The 14,729-nt window shown below is 54.2% G+C and overlaps 1 protein-coding gene across 21 annotated transcripts in view; it reads right to left on the bottom strand.

Annotated features, from left to right (window-relative positions):
* Nucleotides 1-14,729, bottom strand: part of SGIP1 (SH3GL interacting endocytic adaptor 1) — a 56,816-nt gene that overhangs the window by 8,361 nt on the left and 33,726 nt on the right. For 5 of the 21 annotated variants that reach the window (XM_069788458.1, XM_069788459.1, XM_069788460.1 and 2 more), the window contains 7 exons: nucleotides 14,355-14,447; nucleotides 13,395-13,469; nucleotides 10,920-11,375; nucleotides 7,707-7,828; nucleotides 6,652-6,778; nucleotides 3,878-3,937; nucleotides 2,950-3,009 (listed from right to left, as the gene is read on the bottom strand). In XM_069788458.1, coding sequence (XP_069644559.1) covers nucleotides 2,950-3,009; nucleotides 3,878-3,937; nucleotides 6,652-6,778; nucleotides 7,707-7,828; nucleotides 10,920-11,375; nucleotides 13,395-13,469; nucleotides 14,355-14,447 — 993 coding nt within the window. The remainder of the gene's footprint in view (nucleotides 1-2,949; nucleotides 3,010-3,877; nucleotides 3,938-6,651; nucleotides 6,779-7,706; nucleotides 7,829-10,919; nucleotides 11,376-13,394; nucleotides 13,470-14,354; nucleotides 14,448-14,729) is intronic. The other 16 variants (XM_069788467.1, XM_069788468.1, XM_069788471.1 and 13 more) reach the window with 7 other exon arrangements.

Here is a 14,729-nt window from a genome sequence, read left to right on the forward strand (position 1 = left end):
AGCCCCTCAGCACATCGAATCCAGCCGAATGCGGTGGGATATTCCCATCACATCCACCCAGAAGTACAGACGAGATTTAAAAACATCAGCGCAGACTGGCTATAGAAGGGTGAAATCTGGAGGTATCACCCAGCAGAGCAACATCAGGCTTTGCTCAGCAGGGAAGGCGAGAGGATGGTCTTTAGCCGTCCCGCAGCAGCAAAGCCCGTGATCCTTGGCAATATAGATATTATTCTTTGGGAGAGGAAAAAACCCACCTCCCACACATACATGCTCCGACTGCAGCCGGGTTTAGCCTAGACCCTGCACCGGAGCATGGAACGAGGGGTAGGCGCCTCTCATGCCAACCTGCCTTTCCCCTGATTTTCAGTCTCTCATTTCCTCCACCATTTCTCTGTACGTACATGAAATGTCTTCATTCCCCAGAATGAAAAAATCACACATGCAAGAATAAAGCGGCTCATCTCGCGTATCTCTATTACTGGGCTCAGATGGCCTTTGAAAATCTGAGTTCATCTGAACAGCAACAGCAACAAAACATCCTCCACGTTTCTCATCTGACTTGGAATAAAAATCATGTGGATGTAATTGGCATTCAGGTTCTCGGTTCCCTCCACTCTTCCCTCATGAACCTATATATTCTTCTCTTAATGGCTTCAGAGACTAAATAACTTTTTAAATAAAAACTTTAATGTAAAAAGAAAAGCATAATCTATTTTAAGCCCTAGAATTCTTTTCCAGAAACTTGAGAGACAAGTCTAGTTACTGTGGCACGCCTCCAACAAAAATCTGGCTTTTCAGTGACTGCTTCAGAAGTCATTTTTAGGAACTTTTCATTTTGGCAAAATGACCTGATAATACTGGAGAAAAAAAAAAATCCACTTTATGGAGATTTGGATCCAGCCATAAGCAGCACACCAGGTTATTCGCCTTACTTTTCCCTACACAAAGGTGGAAAATACAGACGTGGAGTAAGGACCGTGATCCTGGTACACAGCTCTGCCCTTGTATCCAAGACAGCATCACCAAAACTGCACCCCATCTTTTCACACACGAACAAACTACCCCACGTTCTGCAAACACACAGATCTTAGCACAAAAAAACCCCTAAACTCAGGAAGAGAAGATTATTTCTCTTCTGGCATTTCATGCCCTGAGTTACAAATGCCAAACTCAGCAGATCTCCTTTCACCTCCCTAGAGATGAGCATTGAAATTTAGCTTTTTTTTTTTTTTTTTTTTTTTTAGTTAGACACAAAGATGTAGGGATAGATCAGGAAATCCAGCGTGTGGAAGTGAAATAGCTCCTTCCTGGGACATGAGACGAGCCCGGAGGCAGTGCCACGCTCTTCCAGCCCTACTGCTGTGCCGGCCGGCCGGCATGGCCTGGACACCCCCCCCTCGCCCCCATTCTAGACCATTCACACTGCCAGAACAAAGCACAAAAATTCAAATATACCATTCAAACCCATTAATACGCAAACGCCCAAGAAAACCCCCGAAAGCTAGAGGTGCTCGCAGTGCTGGTGCTAGACCGAGTGAGGGGGGAGGAAACACAGAGCGGGGGGGTCAGTGGGGATGCACAGTGCCGGGGTGCACGTACTGAGGAATAGATAACACGTGGAGGTGGCTGCCTCGACCCGGCGATCAGCCGGCACAGCCTTCGCCAGCCCCTGCCCCGCCGCGCTCTTCCCGAAGCTCCGGGCAGGCACTTGGCACCTGAGAAAGGAAACCCAGGAAAGGGGGTTTTTTTGCTGGAAACAGCAAAATTGCAATGAGGGTCGGGAGCGGGGACCTCGGGGACCGGCGGCTGTGGCCCGTTAAAAGACAAGAAGGCAGAAAAGAAGAAACCAACCTCCCTGGTCACCGTCCCTGCCGTCTGCTGCTGCTACGGCATCACGCTCGCCAAAACGGGGTTTGCTCCGTGAACACCAACACCCCGTGCTCAGCGGCCGGGCAGCGCAACCCCGGGGCTGCTCGGCTGTTTGCCGGAGGGGACACGCTTTATGGACCCCAGGCTTCGTGGCCAGTGAGACCCACGGAACCGAGCTCCGGCACCCCCCGTGCCAGCAGCATCGCCCAGCTAACCCCAACCCAGCTCTGCCTGCAAGAACCGCAATGGCTTCAAAGCGCTTCTTTTGGGGGTTTAAAGCACCTATTCCTGCTGCTAGCAAACCTCCCCGCTTTTCTCGTCTTTTCAAGAAAAATGTTGGCACGCTGCCGGTGAGATGAGGCTTCCTCCCAAAGCCTCGGGGCTCTCCGAGAGGGGCTGGCCACCCCTGCTCCATCCGAGATGTGATGCTGCTCAGAGAAGCTGCCACCCGCCCCAAAACAAGCTCTCCTCCCCCTGCATCCTCCCCAGTGCATCTTCTCACCAACGAGGGACCCCAAAACCCGCATCGCCTCCGACCGGCCGCCCCGGCAGCACAACCTGGTGGCATTTTGGCTATGCTTGCTGGCGGTGCCGGCACGCTCCCGACACCTCGCCGTGGAAAAATGGGATGGGAGGTGGGGAGGGCACCCCGGCTTGGCGGAGAACCCATCACCCTTTGGTTTTTAATTAACCGCACTGTGCCACAGCCCGCTCAGGGGAACGAGCAGCTTGCGAGGGGGAGTAGAAAGAAGCCCTGGTTGACAGAGTCAAGTTCCTCGGCAGTGCAAGCGGTTTCGCTCTCTGGTTTTCACCGCAGGCTCGGTACGAGAATATTCTTTTGGGTTTTGGTTTGTTTGAGGATTGGTTTTTTTTTTAATAAATAAACAGGGAAACAGATCATTGGGACAAATGGCACAAATCAAATCAAAATTATTCTGGTCGAACTTGCGATGTCATCTAAGTAGCCATAGCATTTCGCACGGAAAGCCGGACTGGAGCCTTTGAAAGAAACCCCGGGAGTCAGAGAGCAAGAGGAAGGGGAGCAAGTCGTTACCAGGTATGCTATGCACTACTTACCTTCGAAAGTCAAATAAAACTTTCCTCTGTCAAACCAAACGAGGGAAGGCTGTTCATTCTCTGTATGGCCAGGAGTTGAAGCGGGATGGGAAAGGTTAAGGAGAGGGAGAGAGAAGGACACAGTGTGAGTCACAGAGCAGGTCATTTATCTCGCTACGGGGAGGGGACGAGGCGCTGCAAGCCGTTCACGTGCAAGGAAAGGGGGGGCTTTTAAACTCTGGTTTTGGCTTAGGAAACAGAAAGCAGAAAGCAAAGCTATGGAAGCCCAGATGGAAGAGTATTTTTGCCCGCTTGGTAAGGATTTTGGCGGGGGGTGCGTGTGTCTCTTTTTTTGCCTGGAGTGGAAGAGGCTTCTTGGCTCATACAGTCTGTTAGCATATTCTAACTGCGCTGATTTTGGCAAACATGCCTTATCCTCTTCACCTCCGGCGATGTCTCTGCCGTGCTACAACAGCAGCAGCGAGCGTTTCCCTGGCGGGATGCTGCAACCGCATGCTACACCGGTGTGCAAAATAAGTGACAGTGAAACGTAGGTGTTTTCTGTTGCATTTCAGGACATAAACCTTGCAGATAAACAGACACACGCACACAGAGCAGGAGATGCCTAGCTGGAATTTTTCCTTTCCCATTATGACCACCAGCTCCCTGCACTCACACCGCCTCAAAAGCCACGCTAGACACCAGGTACTGTTGAAATAACTAGGGGTAGGGGAAAAAAAAAAAAAAACCGAAACGGCTTTTTGAGCGGTCAAATTAACCTTTTTGAATTCAGGAGGTGGTAGCCTTTCACCTCGCAGTCCTTTTTGTCCCAGAGAAACTGTCATGCAAGGTGCTGCGAGCGGTGGGTGCCGGGGCTCGGGCACTCGGGGTGCCCGCAGCCGCCCGCGCCGAAGCCAGATGTCTCGAAAGCGCCCTGCTAGTACAGTACCTGCAGGCGTTTCACAGCGCCTTTCAAACGCGGGCAGTTTGTCAATAAAAGCATCATCTTCTGATAACATAAGCAGAAGAAACGCAAAAGAAAGGGGGAAAAAAAAAAAGAATGAAAAAACGAATCCCAAATGAAATCAAGCAGCGCGCTGTATCAACGAAAAAAGACAGAGAAGGGTTTTAATGAGAAAAATAACGGAAGGGGCGCTGACACAGAAATAACAGCTTCTTTCTTTGCAATAAATTATTCAGACTGCACGTGCAACCACAACGAAAGCAAACCAGAACAGCACGGAGAACAAATAAACGACATAACTCTTCCACATGCTCTCGGACAAACTCTGTCGGACTTTGCCACGGGAAACAAGAGACGGAGAGCGTGGTGGAGACGGACCCGGCGGCAAGCCGAGGGCTGCGGGCAGCCCCAGCCAGGTTGGGGTGTCCCAGCCCCGGGCCGGTCCCACGGGACCCCCAGTGGTCCCCGACCCACTGCCGTGTGCCCACAGACCTGCCCATCCCTGCCCTGTACGCCTTTCACCTTATCGTTTCCGTATGACGAACCCAGGAATTGGAAGTGCTTTCTCTTCTGCTACGGGTTTGCGGACCGGTGCAGCGAGGCGAGCGCCGCGTGGATGCTCCCCCAGCGCCGGTGCCCACCCTCGCCCTGGCCACCTTGGTGGGAACAACCGGGAAATGCTTGGGTTTTCCCGGAGCGGCTCCCAAACCCCGTTTGCCCCTGCCTGCCCCTCGTCCGGCTTTTCCCAGGCCAAATCCTGCCAATGCAGCACCCGCCACTTGGTTTGCATGGAACTGGAAGGGCAAAACCTGCAATCTGGGGGTGTTCCTCCTGGCTGCCCTCCTCAGTGTCCCCCCTGCCAAGGGGTGACCCGAGAGCCCTGGTTTTGGCTTTTTCAAGGAAAGCTCCCGCGGAGGGGGTGGGAGCCGCTGGGGCCAGCGGGTACAGCTTCTCGCCCCCCCGCAGCCACGTCAGCCCCTGCTGCTCAGGGCAGGTAGGTCAGGAAAAATATCAAGCAGCAGATTTTGTTCACAAAAATATATGCGTTAGAGAAAAAAAAAAAATTTAGAACAAGAGCCTAAGGGACCCATCGCCTGCTCAGCCTACAGGACCAGCATGCAGCCCCCATTTCATAGTCGCTTCTGCCGGCCTCCTGAAGTCCCCACGACCATCCCTGTCCTCAACCTGGCTGCTCCCCTCCACAAAAATCATGTTTACCACTGTGATCCCAGGGACCCCCATGGCCACCGTGCCCACGAGCACCGGCCGAGGCCACCGCCAGCCCCACCGACGGCAGCTTGCTGCCAAAGCTGCGGGACAGCGGGCACAGACAGGACCGACAGCCGACACACCGGGGATGCTCGGGGCTGGCTGGCCCCTTACTTGAGATGCGTTTTTGGTTGTTTTTTGGGTTTTTTTTTTCAGCAGCATGCCGTGACGGTGACCCACAGCCGGCGAACAGGTACAAGCATCTACAACATCTCGAGAGTGAAGCAAACAACAGGATGGAGACGCAGGTCGGAGACTCCAGCAAACCTACGGGGAGGGCTCGGACGGGCACACGCGGCCACCGGCACCACGGGGATGGCACCCGCCGCACGGCTCGGGCCAGCCCTTCGTCTTCCAGCCATCAGAGATGGCATTGGGGTGGCGATGCTGCCGCTCCCCGTGGCTCCTAAGGCGACAGCCGGTGGGAAACGCTGCGGCCAGGACCGTGGCTGAGCACGCACGAGCACCAGCTGGGTTTGGTTTTTTTGGAGGGTTGGGGTTTCAGCTCCCTCCGCAGAGCCCGTCTGCCAGCCTGCGCCGGCAACGGCCTGCAAAGCTCCTTCCCCGCCACGCAAACCAGGCGTGCTCGTCACAAAAAAAAAAAAACAGGGAAAGAAAAGAAAAAAAAAAACGGAAGAGGGCTGTTCTTGGTAGAAGATGGAGCTGCGGGAAGCAAGGGGCGGTGGGGCCGGCAGCCGGGTGGGATGGCAGGGATGGCGGAGGAGGATGTGCCGGCAGCTGGGATGGAAGGGATGGAGGAGGGTGGGATGGAAAAGGGGGGGACGGGAGGGGACAGGGGGACACGGGAGGGGACAGGGGGACACGGGAGGGGGACCCAGCCCATGGAGCCTGGGAGCTGCCAGCCAGACTTTATTTGCATTTCTTATCTCAGGCCCCAGCGGGCACCTGGGAGTGTTGACAAACCCCATGTTTTTCAGGACATTCCTCCAAAAGAAAACTGCAGTGCTTTGTTCCGGTCTAGGACGTGTCAAGCTAACTGTTTGGAAGAGCCTTTTCCAAGACCCCGTTTCCTACTATCGCTTCAAGGGAAAGTATGAATTTAAGTCGTTCAAAGAGATTTGGTATTAGTTGCCTCCTGGATCCCAAGGTCTGGCTTCCAGCCCCCCTCCCCTCCAGGTACAAGCATCCTCTGCAAAAAAAGCTTATTTTGACCAAATTTACAGACCGTAAGCACATTTTATATTACATTTCACTTGGCAATAACCTCTACCTTCACCAAACGTTCATTTTTCACAACGTTTGGAGCTGCTGCAAAGAAAGCTTCCCTAGCTGCATCACATTTGCGATCTGTCACCCCCCAACCCCCCAAATCCCTTTTTGCATTTAAAACCCTGATGCAAATTAATGAATGTTAACCCAACGAACGTGAACTCGAAGAACAATCTAGCAAATTAAAAGGTTTCAAGGAATCTTTTAAGGATGTTTAGAGGTAGGAAAGGTGAAAGAACAGCAGTGCTGTATGTTTTTACCAACGGTGGGAGTGGTGGCTGCACTCAGGGAATTGGTGGAAGATATGGAAGAAGTACTTTCAGCACGGGCTAAAGGTGCTATCGGAGGAGGGCTGGATGAGTGAATAGGAGGGCTAAAAGGCCTGGACTGTAGAAAAACATAAAATAACAGAAGGTTAAAGAAAATACCCACAGCAACATTTACATCAAACAAACAGAAGCTTTTGCCTGAAGCCATAACCCTCTGTACCTCCAGGCCAGCTGGCTCTGCTGGCATCCTGGAACAGCCCTACTGGGTTAGCGTAAAATCAAACAACTTTAGTTCTTTTAGTGCCAACGGCGTTTGAGTCCGGACCTAGAAAAATGGCAGACGACTCCCACCATCTCACAAGTCTGGGTGTTTGAAGTCGCCACCCGCACCGAGGATGGGAGCTCTGGGGACCACGGGATGGATTTAACGCACCCGGTATCGGGAAGGGAACGGTACCCAACACATGCCAGCTCGCTTGAGAGCAGCTCGTTGGGTCCTTATAGATCCTTTGGGGATAATTTTTTATCTGTAACATCAATCCAAAAGTTTTCTACCACTTACCTGAAGCAGCCCACGGTGGTGGGGCAGAACCCGGCAGCCCAGCCGGTGCGGCACGGCGGTGGGGACCCCCACCAAGAATTCCCAGGCATCCCCCCACCACAACCAGACACCCTTCCCGGGACGGCCAGACCCGTACTGCGTTACCCGCGGGCGGCCGGGCACAGCCGGACCCTTCCCACGGGCACGCTCCCTTTTCGCACCCGCTTTCTGTCTTTACCGCAACTGCGAACCACCGCTCGCCCGCGGTCGGCATCGCCGAGGCTGCGCCGGCAGGCAGAACAGGAGGCGTTCGCAGCCATTTTTCCACGCGTAATTTGTCTCGGTGAACAAATTCTAGAAAACTCTAACCAGCCCGGGCAGCACCCGCCCGTTACTTGCTCTTAATCGCTTGCTCCGCTCCGTTAATCCATCTCACCGGACGGCAAAAGCGGACCCACCGTCCCCCCACCACCCACGCGTCCCCCACTCGCGGCCGGCAACGTACCACGTCGGCGACGGTGGGCTTGCCGGGGGGCAGCTTGGGCCGGGAGGGGGGCCGGGGAGGTGGCGGCGGGGGGGTGCCGCAGGCGGCCAGCGGCGTGCCGGGACGAGCCGGGGACGAAGAACCTGCAAGAAATGGGAGCCGTGAGCGTGCCGCAGGCTGGCCAAACCCGTGGCTGCCCACCCCCGGACCCCCGTGCCCGCCCATATGTCCTCTCAGAGCAAAGACTTTTTCGCCAAGGAGCTGGCATGAGCTTCCCCTCGATCGTTGCTCCACGGTAGCAGCTTTGCGCGGGAAAAAAGCTTTTTTGGGATCACCGGTGCCAATGCGTTTCTGGCAGCAGCTGCCCGTCTGCGCCAGGTAGCCCGCTGCCTCAGCCAGGAGCGCTGTGCAAAATCGGAGGAGAGTTATGGCTTTCCTGAAAACCAGACGTGGGCAGGAGAAAAAATGATGCTTAACCCCTGCAGCAGCTGATGCCACGGCTCCCGGGGCTCCACGAGCGGCACAGCCAGCGAGCGGGGTCGGTCCCCACCACAGGAACGAGGGGTCCTGGCGAGAGGGGCAAAGCTTTGTCCGAGTGAAGGAAAGGAAGGATGGAAGAGCAAGGTTGTCAGATTTGCTGGGAGTGTAACACATTTCCCAGCCCTCTGGGAGAGTTTGAGGGTGCTGCCGTCGTGGTTCGTGTGGTCCCCAGCAGCTGCTGCCTTGCTGCAAAGGGGACTTTTTGCAATCAAATAGAAATTTTAACAGATGCTTAAGAGGATGCCCAGCAGACTGTTTTGCTCCACATACAGAAATTCCTTCCAGGGTAAGTTCAGCAATAACTGCTGCTGTACAGAGCGGTCGGAGACTGCACCGAGACAAGGTGGGTGGCAGGAGCCGGGGGACACACAGACCCCATTTTGCAGGACAGCTGAGCTGGCGTTTGCTACCAACCTCTGTGGAGCACAGCAGTGCGTTACGATCCGCAGAGAGGAGTGTTTTGCTCCGACTGACAGTAAGATGATGTCTTCAGCTTTATTTTTCCCCACTTACAAGAGAATCAATTTACTAAAGTTTTTTAGGCGATAGTTCAGATTAAGGAAATATCGAAGCTAGATCTATGGAAACAAGACTGAGAGGTAAGTGACAGAAGGCAAGAGGTCAGCTTGTTTAAAGAGAATAAATCCTGGCCATTCATTTGCACAACTCCAAAATTCAAGCCATTTTTATTTAGAAGCCTAATTTGGGAACCAAAGTTTGAATTTTTTCTTCCTTATCCTAAGAAAAGCCTGACAAAATAGGAATTACTCAGGAAAGTAACCTAGCAGCACTGAATGAGTGTCACAAGACAGAAACGTCAAGGGTGCTCAGCCGAAGCCCTGCCAGACATCAGCTTTCATCCAGAGAGATTTAGTCTTCGGGTATTGAAGGTCCCTAGGAGACCCATGCACATCTAGATATTTTTTTACAAGAAGAAACTGTGGCAGCACGTTGTAAATCAGCACGAAATCAGAAACCTGCTGGGATGCCGGTCCCCAGCCCCATCTCGGTGACACCCGTAAGGCCGGGCTGCCATGGGGTGCGAAGGCAGGAGGGGGTCCTGCCCCACGGCATCCGAAAGCCGGACAGCCCCGGGGTTGGAGGCAGCAATGGGAACCCTGGAAAAGTGGAGAGGGCAGGAGCAGGAAGGGTGCGGGATCTGCACCGCGCACCCACACCGGCTGCCGCAGGATGAAGCTTGCTGAAGATCCACACAGTTTTTGTGTGCGTATTTCAACGCTCTGCATTTTTACAGGTCGCTGTCCCACGCCGGGCTGAGTAAGGCTGAGGTGTCGGCGGGCTGGAAAGCATGCCGAACTGAGACAGGAGGTAATTCCTGGGGAAGACACACGGATCTTCCCAAACAGGTAGCGCTGCCTCGCCGAGCGGGGTCTCTCCATCCATCCCCACGTGCGGAGCTGCCAGCACGTCCCCATCCTGCGGATCTCCGCTCGCGCAAGGCAGTTGCTCAGTTGGCATCGGGGCAGAGAGCAGCGTAGGAAGAAGCTTGCTTGCTGTTCCCTGCTGCCCATCTCCCGCAGGAATCCCAGCTCCGACCAGTGTCACCGGCAGCGGGATGCTGCAGCCTCTGCGCAGACCCCCACCCACCCCCCCACCGGCACAGAAAAGCCACCACCACTAAAGCAAAGCCACACTCGCAGCAACAGCCACGCTGGCGGGGGAGAACACCCCCAGGACCCCTCAACGCCCCCCCAGAGGTGGCAAACCCCCAAAGCAGATGGCACGGCATTCAAGCTCACGCGAGGCTGGTGACGGCGGTCGGGCACGGGGCTGGGGAGCCACGCACCCATCATCTCCCACCACCGCCGGCGTGGGTGGAGGTGCCTGCAAGGCTCTGCGGGGGTAACGCTCTCAAAAATAGTTTCTGGTGGATGCCGGGACGGCAGCAGGGTGGCTGGTGGGGACGGGGATTTGCACGTCACAGCTGCGCCGGTGCAGTAAGTGCCCTGGGATCAGCCTCTGAAATAACACGATCAGGTTGCCCCTTCTCAAGCACTGGGGGAGAGCTTGTGTAAGCTGACCTCTGACAAGCTTGTCTGCCCTAATGGGCGCACAGGCATTTATAATTAAGCAGGTGAAGCCAGCCAGCCAGCACATGCCAGACACACCTCTCAGGTTCTGCCCTTGTGAGAGATTCACCCTGGAAGCCGGTTCTCCAGACCCAGCTGGGCATCCAGGCTCTCGCAGCCGAGAGGGACCAAGTACTATTCAGCCCCATGCCACCTCTGAGCTGCAAGTTGTTTGGTCTCGGCAGCCCTAGGGTGATGGTATGCCTTGACCTGTCTGTCTGCAACAGATCGAAAGGTTCTGAGGCTCACTCAGATTATTTGCCTGAAACGTTTCTACTTATGTTCACTCTGAAGCCTACTGAGGACGGAGCTGCAGCAATAACAATCCTATGCCAAATTTTGAGTCGAGGGGTTACGTGCGTAGCGGAGGTGGGAAGGGCGGCTCGCGGGAGCTTTGGGGAAAGGCTGTCAGACCCATCCGACCATCAGACACGCAGCAAGGAGCGGGGGAGAGGACACAGGAGGCTGAGGGCAGACGCTGGACGTGGAAGCACGAGACGGCTGGGTGGGAGCGCGGGCGCCGGGCACAGGCACAACCGGGCGGGAGGGGATGGCGGATGCGGTCACGGCCACACCGAAGCACACCCAACGCCGCGGGACGTACCGCTGGTGCTTCCCGTGCCGCTGCTGCCGCCCGGTCCGGGCGAGGAGACCACAGTCCGGTAGGTGGGCGGTGGAGGGGGAGGCGGGGTCGCTCTTTGTCCCAGCCCAAAATCTTTGGGAGAAGCAGCCGGCTCCAAGTTATCATCCTTAAGGTGGGGCTGCTCAGAAACCTTCTTGTGAACCTCTTCCAGGTGGAGCGGCGAGGGGATCGGGCGGGATGGCTCGGCCGCTGGAGCATCGGCCGGGCTGCCCGCTGCCGCCGGCGGGGATCCCGCTTTTTCCCGGGGCGTCAACTCCGGAGTCGCGTTTTCCGGGGATTGATCGGAAAAATTGACCCACTTGTCTTCTGCGTTAACAGCAGCAGACTTGGGGGATAGCACGGGGCCAAAAATGCTGTCCAAGTCATTGATGGACGGAAGTTTGTCACTTTTGAGCTCTGCTGCTGTCTGGTCCCCTCCTGTGGTCAAAGTAGTTTATTTTACACTTAGCATTAACCGAGAGAGCTGCAGTCGCGCTATTCTCTACGGGGTTCTACGTCAGCTACTTTCTAGAGGAGAGGCTCTAAAAGCATGTTTTCTTATAAGCTGCCAGGGAATATAATTCATGTGCAAGAAAGTTTCTACGTCAGGTCATGTGCAACATGTAATGAACCACACTGGACTGCAATACAGACACTGTGCGAGAGGGAGCATGCACCACGAGCCAAGCCCTCCTCCTCCTCCTCCATCACTTTGTGCACAACAGACTCGCATCCGCCCAAAATTTACAGCTGGCTCTCAGCCTTTGCTACACCATCGTTATGTCATTATCATCACTCGGAATTATCAGCAGATAATAAACTTGTGCACTCAGCTCTCTTACACACTCCACTATATATATATTTATAAACACACACGTATAAATATATATATTTAAACATGCTGGCTTGACACACTCAAGAGCTGGTGCTGGGCATGCAGCACAGGAAAGCAGACGGGGTGTACGTATTTCAGTTGCAAGCGGCAGCAGATAAGGGTATTTTAGGGCTCTGCTCGCGAACTGCGCTGCCACGCAGCAACGTTCCTATCTGACTTCATAACCAACACGCAGACAGGCTTCATCAGCAAAATCCAGAGGAGGGAGATGCTCCGTCCTCCCTTTCGTGCCCTGTTTTCTTGCATTTCTCTTCCCCGAGGGCTGGAGCTTGGGGAGCTGGCAGCTCTCTAATGCCAGGAAGGCTGCCTGCTACTCGGTTACTCCATTTTGGACAGACTGAACGGAGGGATGGGGAAGGACCGGGGCAGCACCGGAGCCCCCAGCCCCTGCTACAGCCACGTGCATTCGGCTAAAACTAAGGTGCCCTCTGGGCTCCTCGTGTCAGCATCCCACCACCCCTGGTCCTGCATTTGGGGGATAAATTCTAGTTTTGCTAAAACAGGAAAAAAAAAAAAAGAAAAATAAAAAATCGACCTCTGCCGCTTGCTTTACTGGATGCGCAGGCTGAAGCGTGCAGCAAGCCAGAGCCCAGCAAATAAACCATCACACATGGCTGGGCACTGCATTTGCTCTTGCTGATGAATCTACATATGTAGGTGGACACACTGCCAGGCTGGCTACTTAGATAAATAAAAAAAATCAAGATATGGGAGCATGAATGAAATATCAATGGCTAGAGCAGTAAGCTCGGAGCAGGGGATTTCTTCCTGGCGATGTTAATAACGCCCCGAGGTGCTCCCTACGTGTGCGTGCAGCGAGGCGACCTGTCCCCAGACACTGCCCTACGCAGAGACCAGGGACTGCCCTTCCTTCCTCAAAACCTGCACCTCCGACACGCACACCCTGCCAGCAACATGAATTATATGCTTATAAGCACTTTATGATCCCCGGCTGCATCCAGCGACATCTTTCGACCCCTTCTTCCATCCAGGCTGTCCTTTATTCCAGGTACCATTTCATTCTCTCCCCCCTGCCCCTCTGCACCCCCAGCTGCCAGCCCCAGCCCGCGGGACCGGGGGGGGCTTTTCCCACCTTCCCTGAGGGCAGCAGGAATTTGGGAGGGCAGGACCAGCTCCGCTGATGCAGGCAGGCGCCGCGTGCCCTGTTATTTCATAAGCACAGACTGCACAGTGCCGCTCCAGGCGGTAACAGTGCTCTATTTACTCCCAATTTTGAGCAAGACATTAAAGCTAACGTTGCATTTCATTTCTAGAAGTGACTGATGCCAGCGGCGGGGGAAGGAGAGAGCATTAAATTCACCAGGGCGACACCGACCCGGGAGTCCAAGGCATCTTTGCATGGCTTCTAAAGCATCGCCCTGGCTGCGGCATCCACCGAAGCACCATGAATGCAAAGGAAAGAGGATGCACGAGGACCAGACCCGTGTCCGAAATGCGGCCACGGGGACCCGACCCCCCCAGCGCAGCCCCCGCGGGCTCCGGATCAGCCTAGCGGGGCTGGGCAAGGGCACACGCGCGGAGGCACGGCGCCGAGCTTTTACCTATTCCCACCGTCAGAGGAGAGCCGGTGCGCGGCGGCGTGGCCGGGATGTTTTTCGGTGGGAGCGGCGGAGGAGCTGCAAAACAGCGGAAAGAAGGAAAAACTCAGTCGCGATGCCTTCGGGAACGGGCACCAGCCCTGGGGTGGTTGCTGGGTGAGCAGGAGCAGCCCCGAAGCCTGGGAGTTTACAGTGTTTCACCTAGTGACAAGCAATCACTGGTGGCCTTTTTTGTTGGGTTTTAGGGTTTTTTTTAATTTTAAATCTTAGACTGTACTCGTATTTTAAAAACCTGAATTACCATTTTAATTAAACCTTGTAGCCTCCGAGGCACATACCTGCCTCTGCGTTTCTCTTGTGCCCATCCCGCGTGGATCCGGGATAGACATCCAGGAGGAATGCTGTGGCTAATTAACCCAACGCTGCTTTACAGGGGCATTTTTACAAAGCAGGCGTAAATAGCATCCGATTCCAAACCTCCTGGAAGAGCCGCTCGGGAGGCACCATGGCTGCTCTGGATGCGGCTCAGCACCATTACGCACCCACGTCAATCACGAGTGTCGCAATCCCCTTGCAAGCTCGTGATGGGGCCAGAGGTTGCCTTCACCTTGGCCCAGCGGCACCAGGGCTGGGGGGGTTGGCATAAAATAGGTTGTGTTAGCGGCTAGGGAGGGGGAAAAAGGAGCAGGGGAGCAAGGAAAGAATGACTTTGCAGCTAGGGAGGAGGAAAAGCTGCAGTTCTCTCGCCTGCCCCAGGCAATGGGGAGAGCTGCAACGACAACTGGGGGTTTGGGGCCAGAGAAATTGGTGCTTCCCACCTTGAAGAACCACCCTCTAACTTGCTACACAATTAAAATGTTACAGAACTGCACAGTACCAGGAGTCTGGATGAGGAAAAGTAAAAAGATTTGATTTCTGTATATATTAATTTATTTTCAGTGGATAACCTGCACAGTCACTTACTTCCAGTTGGGAAAGGTCTCGGTAGCTTTGGAGACTCTACGCTTGTGTTGACCGGCTGGACCGAGCCCCATATCTCAGGCTGATCTAGAGTAGCTGAAAAATAAAAAAATAAATAAATACACACACAAAGGCAATGATAAAACTGACTATCTTTTTACAAATACCAAAACACACAGATGAGACGTGTTTATCTAAGGCTTGTAAAGAGAGGAAACTAAACAGTGACAGAAACCTCCGCTTAATTAAAGACAGGGATTTTTCTGTAACATTAGATAATTACAAGCTTGCCTGATTTTTAAACAGGATGTGCCAATTAGTTTGACACTCATGCTGCTTGACAAACAAAACAATGCCATTTACGTATTTGGAGGCTTA

The sequence above is a fragment of the Haliaeetus albicilla genome, chromosome 8, assembly GCF_947461875.1.
Source record: "Haliaeetus albicilla chromosome 8, bHalAlb1.1, whole genome shotgun sequence".
NCBI lineage: Eukaryota > Metazoa > Chordata > Aves > Accipitriformes > Accipitridae > Haliaeetus > Haliaeetus albicilla.